Source organism: Ascaphus truei, chromosome 14 (assembly GCF_040206685.1).
Source record: "Ascaphus truei isolate aAscTru1 chromosome 14, aAscTru1.hap1, whole genome shotgun sequence".
NCBI lineage: Eukaryota > Metazoa > Chordata > Amphibia > Anura > Ascaphidae > Ascaphus > Ascaphus truei.
Window position 1 is genome coordinate 11,721,024 of NC_134496.1, and position 12,415 is coordinate 11,733,438.

Sequence of the window (12,415 nt, forward strand, 5' to 3'; positions counted from 1 at the left end):
AGGTTCCAGATGTAGAACTTGGTTTGGTCACCATGCAAGAATACTTACCTGGTAGACACAATATAGCAGTGGAGTCAGCCTTACTCGGAAACCAATAGGTAGTTGCAAGCTCTCGGGAGAGGATGTTGCAACTTTAAAACAGAGACCCCTGTGTCTGCCCCCCGTATCTGCCCCCCGTATCTGCCCCCCGTGTCTGCTCATGTTCCTATCTGCTGTAAAACCTCAGCCCTGATTTGATCCTTGGCTTATTTTCGTTTTATGATATCCTAATGTCTATCCCAACCCTGTTTGAATTCCCTTACTGTATTAGCCCCAACCACCTCTGTTGGGCGGCTATTCCGCGCATCTACCACCTGTTCCTCACATTTCCCCTCAGCTGCCACCGTCCAGCTTCAGAGAACGACCTCTTGCCCTAGCGTGCCTTTCTTTAGAAGATGCTTCCCTCCTGTACTGTACTTTGGTGAACCCCTTTGTATATTTGAGCGTGTCTATCATACCCCCCTCTCCCCTGTAAGCTGTACATTTTACGGTTCTGTAGTCTTTCCTGCAAAATGTTATGCTGTTCATAAGTGGTGGCCAAATCCAGTCCTCAAGGGCCACCAACACATCAGGTTTTAAGGATATCCATGCTTCAGCACAGGTGGCTCAATCAGTAGCTCAGTCTTTGACTGAGCCACCTGGGCTGAAGCAGAAATCTCTTTAAAACCTGACCTGTTGGTGGCCCTTGAGGACTGGAGTTGGCTGCTCCTGCTATAGATCATGCACCGTCGGAGTAGCCATTTTTTTGCACAATCTCCAATTTATTTATGTCCTTCTGGAGATATTATCCCCAGAATTCAGCACAGTACTCTACAGTATGTGAGGTCTCAGCAAGGATCTACAAAGGGGCATCCGTCCCCCACTCTTTCTGCTGCTAATATCTCTCCCTATACACCCTAACATCCCGCTGCTAATACCTCTCCCTATACACCCTAACATCCCGCTGCTAATACCTCTCCCTATTCATCCTAACATCCCGCTGCTAATACCTCTCCCTATACACCCTAACACCCCGCTGCTAATACCTCTCCCTATACACCTTAACATCCTGCTGCTAATACCTCTCCCTATACACCCTAACATCCCGCTGCTAATACCTCTCCCTATACACCTTAACATCCTGCTGCTAATACCTCTCCCTATACACCCTAACATCCCGCTGCTAATACCTCTCCCTATACACCCTAACATCCTGCTGCTAATACCTCTCCCTATACACCCTAAGATCCCGCTGCTAATACCTCTCCCTATACACCCTAACATCCCGCTGCTAATACCTCTCCCTATACACCCTAATATCCCACTGCTATTACCTCTCCCTATACACCCTAACATCCCGCTGCTATTATCTCTCCCTATACACCCTAACATCCTGCTGCTAATCCCTCTCCCTATACACCCTAACATCCTGCTGCTAATACCTCTCCCTATACACCCTAACACCCTGCTGCTAATACCTCTCCCTATACACCCTAACATCCCGCTGCTAATACCTCTCCCTATACACCTTAACATCCTGCTGCTAATACCTCTCCCTATACACCCTAACATCCCGCTGCTAATACCTCTCCCTATACACACTAACATCCCGCTGCTAATACCTCTCCCTATACACCCTAACACCCCGCTGCTAATACCTCTCCCTATACACCCTAACATCCCGCTGCTAATACCTCTCCCTATACACACTAACATCCCGCTGCTAATACCTCTCCCTATACACCCTAACACCCCGCTGCTAATACCTCTCCCTATACACCCTAACATCCCGCTGCTAATACCTCTCCCTATACACCCTAACACCCTGCTGCTAATACCTCTCCCTATACACCCTAACATCCCGCTGCTAATACCTCTCCCTATACACCCTAACATCCCGCTGGCTTTCCGCATCGCTGTTACATTGCTCACCTACTTTTAAGTCTGCTTAAATAATGGCTCCCAGGTCTCTCTCCTCTATAGTAGTAGACATTATAGTGCCATTAATCCTGTATTCTGCCTATGGATGTTTGTAACACAAGTGATTTACCTTGCACTTTTGGGCATTACATTGCAGTTGCCACACTCCTGACCATTCCTCCAATCCCCCCCCCCCCCCCTTCCTGGTGTGTCAACCCTGCTGCAGATCTTTGTCATCTGCAAAAAGGCATCGTTTCCATTCCATACCATTTGTACTGTCACTTTTAAAGAGCACTGGTCCCAGTACAGATCCCTGAGGAACGCCACTAGTTACCATCCCCTTCATTGATTGTACTCCCTTCACCACAACTCTGATGCCTATGCTTCAACCAATGTCTTATCCATTCTACCACAGTCGAGTCCAACCTCAAGCACTGCAACATGATCATCAGTCAGGAACAATGCAAAGGCCTTACTAAAATATAGGTCAGCTACACTTACTGCTCTGCCCTGATCTATCACCTTAGTCACTCATTAAAAAAAAACAAAAAATCAATGAGATTTGTTTGACATGATCTCCCCCCAGTAAACCCATGATTCCTGGGATCTAGTAGGTTGTTGGACTTTCGATAGAATTCTTGACTATCTTTCAGCAATGTTTCCATTCATTTTCCCACTGCGGGCGTCAGGCTCACTGCCTCTTCCCTACTCACACTTTTGGGAAGTGGAGCTACGTTTGCACTTCTCCAGTCATCTGGCACTACACATGTTAATAGTGACTGGTTAGATAGATCTGTTAATGGTTTTCCCAGCACGCCAATAAGCTCTTAAATTTGATTAAAATGATCTCCTCCCCACCCCCCATAGTAAACCCATGCAGTCTGAGAAGTTCCACTTTTATTGTCCGATTGCATGTTTGTTGTACTTCTTATATTATACTGCCCTTTATCATATTGTCTCTTTTGTAAAGCCCTGTTGTACATTGGTTGAGCTATATAAATAAAAATACACACATTGCACACCTGCATAGGTATTACAAAAGAAGAAGAACATATTGACACATTGATGACAGAATTCCCATTGAAAATAAATATTTTCCCATCAATGTACGGTTAAAATAATAATTATAGAGCTCCGATATACAGTAACATGCTGGCTTGATATCATCTTATAGCAGGGCTCTTGTAGTTTTGCAAAGAGGCCGGTCAGAAAAAGTTTAGGTGCTTATTTTCATTTAATACGTACTATTATATTTAAACATGTTCCAAGCACTTATACCATCTGAACCATATACATTGATATTACCTTCAATTACAGGTGAGATTCTGTGTGAGAGAGAGAGCACTTAGATGCTTTAACAACCAGTATGAAATGACTAGGGTCAGCGTTCAAGCGCCAGCAGTTGAAGAACCCTACAGTTATACTATGAGCTTCCAATAGCACACCCAGCTCCTTCTAATGAGTAACGTGACCACAGATGTAGCCTGTAGACACCACTAAGGCCGAGCTTATAGTGGCGGAGGCGCTACGTGCGTGCGCTTGCTTGTGCGGGCACGCCAGGCACAATTCAGTACTTGGTTATAGTAGTTAGCCAAGTGCCTGCGCGCCTGCCGGTGATGTAGCATGTTGACGCGGCAGCGTTTTGAGAAGACAATACATTTTGTGTTCTCCGGCAGCTGCCGTGTGACGTCAGCGTCACATGAGCTGGTTCAGCCAATGAGGGCAAACCAGCTATGTGACACGTCCGCCACGCCCACAAACGCCTGCAACACTGTGAGCACAGATCGCCTTGTGCTACAGCAGCGTGGCACGGACGGAGCTCGCACGCTCACAAGTGGAGTGTGTGAGCTCGGCCTAACGCTTGCTTTTATAATCTCATTTTGAAAGCAGCAGTCTAAGCTGCCGTTTTTTATTTTAGATTTTTTTCCCTTTAATACAGTATGTGCATCAATACAATCCACACAATGATAAGTAATTAGCCAAGTTGCCGATCAATCCATTCTTCTGTGATTGATCGGCGAAGATTCGGCTCGGGGGTTCACTAAATGGCTGTTGGTGCAGCAGAAGAGGACCAAAGATGCAAGGTTCTGTGGGGAAGATCATGTGACCAGGCAGTCACTAGATACAATTGGTGCACTGCTAGAGAGAGGGCAGGGCTCAAAAAGGGGTGTGTCAGAGCCTGTTTCAGAAGAGGAAAGGGATGTGACTTTGTAAATCGTTGCTATAGAATCAAAAAATGCTTGTTACATTATAATACATTAAAAATGTAATTCAGAGTTTAAAAAAAATGCTACAAGTATTTTCTCATAGTACACAACTGATTTTTTTTTTTTTTTTAAACACATGTAAGATATTGCTCGGTCTGCAGCTTTAAGCACTCCATGGCCAGGGGGTCTGTAACACATTGCAGAGCAGGGGCAAAGGGGTTAACACTTACAGTTAACAAAAAGCTATTTGCCTTTTTAGGGGGGTGGGGGCTAAAAGGTGGGAAAGGGTGGCACAGCGGGGTGCAGTGGGTGACTACATGTGTATAAACAGACACACATATTTTGTTGAAGTACTTGGCTTCTCTGCCGTACAATACTCTGGCCTGGACTCACTGCACAAAAAATGTAACTTTCCATCCTGAAGCATTCAAGAATTTTGTTTACTGGCACAAGAGGCAAAACTGTGAACAAAAAGAAAAAAGAGAGAGCCCTGGCGGATCCAGCATATGTCTGACCGCCAGCCACCCCCACAATGTTTTGCAACCTGTGTGGGATGAGATTCAGGGGGAGCCAGCCTTGCAGATGTCAACATTTTGCTGACTTGTTCAGTGTTCTCACCGGTTACAGAACCCTTTGTATGCATCACAGCACGTGATATTGTGCAAGCAAAGGACTGTACAGTACACGGAATGTGAATGGAACTCAGAAGGATTTGAGCTATAGGTTTTTTTTTTTTACACTGGGATGAAAGCTGTACAAGACGTTCAGAATTCCTGCGTCTGCGCTACAAGACGTTCAGAATTCCCGCGTCTGCGCTACAAGACGTTCAGAATTCCTGCGTCTGCGCTACAAGACGTTCAGAATTCCCGCGTCTGCGCTACAAGACGTTCAGAATTCCTGCGTCTGCGCTACAAGACGTTCAGAATTCCTGCGTCTGCGCTACAAGACGTTCAGAATTCCTGCGTCTGCGCTACAAGACGTGCAGAATTCCTGCGTCTGCGCTGCAAGACGTTCAGAATTCCTGCGTATGCGCTACAAGTTCAGAATTCCTGCGTCTGCGCTACAAGACGTGCAGAATTCCTGCGTCTGCGCTACAAGACGTTCAGAATTCCTGCGTCTGCGCTACAAGACGTTCAGAATTCCTGCGTCTGCGCTACAAGACGTTCAGAATTCCCGCGTCTGCGCTACAAGACGTTCAGAATTCCCGCGTCTGCGCTACAAGACGTTCAGAATTCCTGCGTCTGCGCTACAAGACGTTCAGAATTCCTGCGTCTGCGCTACAAGACGTTCAGAATTCCTGCGTCTGCGCTACAAGACGTTCAGAATTCCCGCGTCTGCGCTACAAGACGTTCAGAATTCCCGCGTCTGCGCTACAAGACGTTCAGAATTCCCGCGTCTGCGCTACAAGACGTTCAGAATTCCTGCGTCTGCGCTACAAGACGTTCAGAATTCCCGCGTCTGCGCTACAAGACGTTCAGAATTCCTGCGTCTGCGCTACAAGACGTTCAGAATTCCTGCGTCTGCGCTACAAGACGTTCAGAATTCCTGCGTCTGCGCTACAAGACGTTCAGAATTCCTGCGCCTGCGCTACAAGACGTGCAGAATTCCTGCGTCTGCGCTGCAAGACGTTCAGAATTCCTGCGTATGCGCTACAAGTTCAGAATTCCTGCGTCTGCGCTACAAGACGTTCAGAATTCCTGCGTCTGCGCTACAAGACGTTCAGAATTCCTGCGTCTGCGCTACAAGACGTTCAGAATTCCTGCGTCTGCGCTACAAGACGTTCAGAATTCCCGCGTCTGCGCTACAAGACGTTCAGAATTCCTGCGTCTGCGCTACAAGACGTTCAGAATTCCTGCGTCTGCGCTGCAAGACGTTCAGAATTCCTGCGTCTGCGCTACAAGACGTTCAGAATTCCTGCGCCTGCGCTACAAGACGTTCAGAATTCCTGCGTCTGCGCTACAAGACGTTCAGAATTCCTGCGTCTGCGATACAAGACGTTCAGAATTCCTGCGTCTGCGATACAAGACGTTCAGAATTCCCGCGTCTGCGCTACAAGACGTTCAGAATTCCCGCGTCTGCGCTACAAGACGTTCAGAATTCCCGCGTCTGCGCTACAAGACGTTCAGAATTCCCGCGTCTGCGCTACAAGACGTTCAGAATTCCCGCGTCTGCGCTACAAGACGTTCAGAATTCCCGCGTCTGCGCTACAAGACGTTCAGAATTCCTGCGTCTGCGCTACAAGACGTTCAGAATTCCCGCGTCTGCGCTACAAGACGTTCAGAATTCCCGCGTCTGCGCTACAAGACGTTCAGAATTCCTGCGTCTGCACTACAAGACGTTCAGAATTCCTGCGTCTGCACTACAAGACGTTCAGAATTCCTGCGTCTGCGCTACAAGACGTTCAGAATTCCTGCGTCTGCACTACAAGACGTTCAGAATTCCTGCGTCTGCGCTACAAGACGTTACTGCTTCTCTAGATCGGGGCGGTTCAACTGGTTTTCCAATGTGGCTCTGGATCTGAAGACAAATTTGGAGCAGAAGGGCCACAAGAGTATCATAATATCATTTTGGATACATTTAAAGACTGACCAATGACTAAAGGTCAAGAATTTGCAAGCATCGATAAACATATGTACCATATATATTTACATAACCTTAGTTTAGGAGTGAATATTAGTGGGAAAAATTGCATTTAGCTGCCTGAGCAACTACAATGTAATTAGCATGAGAAGCGAGTCCAGCCAATCCCGAGCCCTTCACGGGACAGATTTGGCCCCATGGCGGCCAGTTGAAGAGACCTAGATCTTGCATTATAGACATTAATAATAGTATTGTTAGTGGTCACCTATTGTATTGAATTGTTACCTATTCAATTTTGTGTGCAACTTTAGTATGTAAGCCAGTGTTTTTCACCCAGAGTTCCTAGGAACCCTTGGGTTCCCAAGGCATCCCTAAAGGGTTCCCTGCCATTTTTTGGTAATTTGGAAATTGTATCAAATACATAAGAATGTACAATGCATCAGATCTCATACGCGCTATTAGAGAGGTTTGGGGTTCCTTACAATGCATCTGATCTCAGACACGCGATTAGAGAGGGTTGGGGTTCCTTACAATGCATCTGATCTCAGACACGTGATTAGAGAGGGTTGGGGTTCCTTACAATGCATCTGATCTCAGATGTGCTATTCGAGAGGGTTGGGGGTTCCTTACAATGCATCTGATCTCAGACGCGCTATTAGAGAGGGTTGGGGTTCCTTACAAAGCATCTGATCTCAGGCGCGGTATTAGAGAGGGTTGGGGGTTCCTTAGAATGCATCTGATCTCAGAGGCGCTATTAGAGAGGTTTGGGGTTCCTTACAATGCATCTGTTCTCAGACACGGTATTAGAGAGGTTAGGGAACCTTACAATGCATCAGATCTCAGACGCGCTATTAGAGAGGGTTGGGGTTCCTTACACTGCATCTGATCTCAGACACGTTATTAGAGAGGGTTGGGGTTCCTTAGAATGCATCTGATCTCAGACGCGCTATTAGAGAGGGTTGGGGGTTCTTTAGAATTTTATTTAGGGTTGCTCAACCAAAACAAAGTTGGAAACCACTGAGGTATGCATTTAAACTAAAGAATTGCATAACTAAAGAGAACCACATTGTAATGCAGCCAGAATGTTATAAGGAATACAATTACAGCCTAACGTGGTGCTAATTCTAAAATACAGTGTGCTATCATGCATGGAATATAGTCACTTAGAATAGGCTTAAAAACCTATACTGTATGTAATCATTGGTGACCATATTTTAATAGACAAATAATACACAAGTAAGAGGCACGATTGTACCAAAGCAAGTAAATAAAAAGTGTAATAGAGAGTGAAATTTATAGTACTTACGATCAAGTCCATTGATGTATCGCATTGTAATTTCACAGTGACCCCACACAGCACTCACGATAGGATAAAGTTTTTTCCCTTTAAGTCCTCTGAAGGCAACTCCTAGGTACTGTCCGTCTACTATGAAGCTAAGAGTCCCCTCGTCCATGTCCAACACCACCAGCAAAGATTCGGGGAGTACAAATGATTCATCAGGTTCTAAAAAGGCTGGATATGTCACACCGGGTTGGTTTTTACAGTTGTGATAGAGTTTGTTCCGTCCCAGGTCCCAGCCCCAAGACTCGCTATTGCTTCCCACTAATGAGGTGTATCCCACTGAATGTAGTGGAGAATCTGCAGTTGACACCCCAACTACAGCATGTGTTCCCCTCTGCCTTGTGGGCCAATGGATCTGCCAAACATGAAGGCCTCTTGTGTAGCCGACTTTCCCACGGATGCAGTCTGTGCTTTGTGCTACCGGATGTCGATGGAACGTCAGCCTGTCATCCTCTTTCACAAAGATATTCAAGGACCGGTCCTCATTGTTCCAGGCGTGTTTGTGCTGCACTTCCAAGGTGACTATGGGCATATCCAGCAGCATATCTAACCGAGCGGGCTTGCAGAAGTCTGGGCCTCTCAGCTCTCGTTTGACTGGCCTGTAAGGGGGATCCCGCACATCCACAGATTTTATGCTCCCTGAGATCTTCTGACCCATTTTTTGGCTGTGGGTTCCCAATGCGGGAAGGGAAGAGGGATGGGGAGAGGGAAGGTATTCCTTTGTTGCCCGCTGTTACCTCATGAAAATAATTTCTCTGGAAGCCAATCACTTGCACAAGAGATGTAGTCTTGGAAGACCTTGAGCTTAGGAGTGAGTCAACTGAGGTCTAGAGAACAGATCCTGCAAGAAAGAAGAGTGTCCGTTAGCATAGGAGGAAGTCACAGGGGAGGATGAAAGCATGTCAATAGATCAGGAGCCTTAGCCTTGAATGGCCCTGAGAGTTTCTACAAGCGTGTGTTCCTAAACACCAGTTATCTGATAATGCTTTGTTCCCAACCATTCATTGATGAATGAAGCTTCTCTGCGTCACATAGCTAAACAAATAAATACATTTTTCCCTCACGTTTCTCTGTGAACTACTGTATAAAAGACCAGCTCCAAAGCAGTATAACAGGGCGGAAGGAGCGGCTCTGTGAGTAAAAACACTGGGGGTTATGCACTAAGCAGTGATAAGTGCTTTTAAGTGAGATAAAAAGCCTTTATAGCGCGATACTGCGTTCTGTGAGATTCACAAAGCAGTGATAAGTGCTTTTAAGTAGCCATTATAGCACGATACTGCAGTGTTATCACTGCTTTGTGAATCTTGCAGCAGGCAGTATCACGCTATAAAGGCAGTTATCTCACTTAAAAGCACTTTTCACTGCTTTGTGCATAGGACCCAGAAAACCTACTTATCACTGCTTAGTGCATCACCCCCACTGACTGAGAACAATGACCCCGAGTTGGAATCAGAGCATGACATGCGGCTGTCGGCTCGTTGTGACCTTGGGCAAGTCACTTTATCTCACTGTGGGCCTCATGCAGAGAGCATCGTTATTTCAAAACTCGCCATTTTTTGTTCAATTTCCCTCAGAAAACGGCATAAAATGGCGAGTTGCGAAAAACGCGCCATTTTTTTATTTCTATGTTTAAAACTCGCCTCGCGGCTGGCGAGAACCTCCATCGCGCCATTTTTAAAACTCTCCGAATGCAGAGAGGTGCGAACGGCAAGTAGCGGCTGTTCGCGCCAAAAAAAGGCGCGATTCTCGCATTTTTGCCGCGCCACGAAAATATGGCAAGATGGCGCTCGCCGCCTATAGTAAAGGGGAAAAAAAAGGCGCGAATTTGTTTTTACACGTTTCTGAAGCGCGCATCTCGCCAATTTAAACTCGCCACACGCATCCATGTTAAACATAGCAGAATTCGCACTTTTCTGCATATGGAGAATAAAACTCTCCAAAAAAGCTACTTTTTATGAAATTCGCCATTTTTAAAATTCTATGCTCTCTGCATGAGGCCCTGTGTCTCAGGCACCAAAAACATAGATTGTAAGCTCTGTGGGGTAGGGACCTGTGTCGGTAACATTCCTATGTGCTGCGTACCGCGCACTGTACTGTAATTGTGACGCGGTCCGAGTCCCATTGGGAGAAAAGTGTATTTTGAAATAGTTATTATTAATATGTAAGATGCTTTGGTGGGAGCATATCGCATACGTGTACGCGTACAGGTCTCTTTCGCAGGTAATATTACCTTTAATTGAGCCAACATGAGCGTAGAAGCAGATATCTATGAAGTGATACAGCGCAGAAATGAAAGCGGAAACTAACTGTAAACTGCTTTCAAAACCCTTAAGTCAAAGGTGGCTACTTATCTACAGTCTCATTGAAGGAAAAGCCCTCACTGGGAGCGAGTCTTTGACACGAAGACTGTTGCACTCACTAGGATCGAGTATCACTCATGAGGAAACAGTCCTTGATTACGGGCAGATTCATCAGGCGCCGTACGGGTCAGTGCAGCCGATTCAGCATCAACGGCCATATACCTATATATAGAGCCAGCGGCGCACCATGGTACTTGCAGTACAGGTGTCCTGCCGCCTCCTTGCTGCCGCAGTCCTTCTCAATTCAAATCCCAGTTTCAAATGACGCCGTGGACGTCACCAACGTGGCATCACATGGTGTCTCGTTGCCATGGTAACAAGACGCCGTATGATGTCACGTGGGTGATGTGTGTGGTGTCATTTGACGCTGGGATTCGAATGGAGAAGGAGGGTGGCAGCACGGAGGCGGCCACATGTAAGTGCCTTCCCAACAGGCCCAAAACATGTGGCATTTGTATATGATGGCGGACATTTCTGCCACCCCAAAATGCTGACGCTCTAGGCCTAATGGGAAATCCACAACTAGAGCAAAAAAAGAAAGAATTGCGATGCATAGCAAAGAACCCGAAACTTTGTTTCCTGGATGGACTTATTGCTTTTGGGATTTTTGTAGGGTTTGTATGGCAGTTCTAGGACGCCCATGATCCGGTGATCGCGAGGTCTGGCGACGCTTTTTGGCACCGAGCGATCAGTTACAGCCCGTGTTCCATCTGATGGCTACCCTGGTAGGCGTCCGACTCTGAACGCATACATTGGCACGAAGAACATTTCTTCTTCACTCCACTCCTCCTACATCACTGTTTCAAGAAGGAGATCGCAACTCCATTTATACAGACATTTATTTGGTTATTTATTTTTATATGGTTCATATACTATACTTTGGACCATGTATTTTCTCTGAAGCATCAAGACATGCTATATATACCTTAATACATTCAAGAGTGTACACTACATTGCTTTAAAAAGTTAGTCTAACTCATGGATGTCCAACTCCAGTCCTCAAAGGCCACCAACAGGTCATGTTTGAAGGATAGCCCTGCGCCAACACAGGTGGCTCCAGTGATTGACTGAGCCACTGATTGAGCCACCTATGCTGCAGCAGGGATATCCTTAAAACTTGACCTGTTGGTGGCCCTTGGGGACTGGAGTTGGCCATACCTGGTCTAACTCAATGGTAGGAAGGACAATCAGTAACTGGAAGGCTGACTGTGGGCTAAAATCGAGTCTCACTCACTCAGAGCACTCACAGCCTCTCTGGAATCTCCATCTCATCTGTGTCCCTTGAAACTCAGTCAGAGCTTTTCTTTAACTTTTTCAAGCATGCACGCAAAACTCTATATATTTCTTCGTCACCGGCCAGAGCTGACAGTTTTATGCACTCTGCACAGACTCTGACTAATAGAAGCGCCAGGCGGAAAACAGAATGTGCCTGAGAATGTACAGAGCTCACAGTGTGCAGCACAGACACCAACTTCCTCTGATTCATAATGGGATGCAGACATTCACCTCTTTCCTGCCCTCCACCCCTCCAAGTCAGTCTAGCCAAAACCCAGCCTTTGGACATAGCAACATACAGTAACTTGCATTCTTCTTAGTAACTGTTCTGTATTTGTTAGTTGTCAGATTTTCTTTATCTGCATTTTTAGTCCTTAACATTATTAGTTTTACGTTGCTCGCCCTTTTACCGCTTGGTAGTAAAGATGGGCAAAGTTACCGAAATCAAGTCTGCCGAATATTTTTTTTCTTGCTTTTTCCTTTTTCGACCATTTAAACTGAAAATGTCCAATTTTCGAAAAAGAGACGTTCTTGCTTTTAGGGGTCAAACCAAACTTTCTTCAACTTTTTTTGTGTTTCTTTCGGGGTTTTTTATTTAAGGGCATGGGGGTGGATTATTATTTTTTAACTGTAGTAATTTTGCAGATGATTGATAATGCTCATAATATGCCCAGCTCTACTCGTTAGCCCTGTGCCAATGGACGTCAGCAATA

General features: G+C 46.0%; 1 protein-coding gene across 2 annotated transcripts in view; it reads right to left on the reverse strand.

Annotated features, from left to right (window-relative positions):
- LOC142465609 (SPRY domain-containing SOCS box protein 4-like) overlaps window positions 1–12,415 on the reverse strand; it is a 159,030-nt gene that overhangs the window by 82,262 nt on the left and 64,353 nt on the right. For both annotated transcript variants that reach the window (XM_075569699.1, XM_075569698.1), the window contains exon 2: window positions 8,032–8,908. In XM_075569699.1, the coding sequence (XP_075425814.1) occupies window positions 8,032–8,725 (694 nt within the window). In that variant the 5' untranslated portion in view covers window positions 8,726–8,908. The remainder of the gene's footprint in view (window positions 1–8,031; window positions 8,909–12,415) is intronic.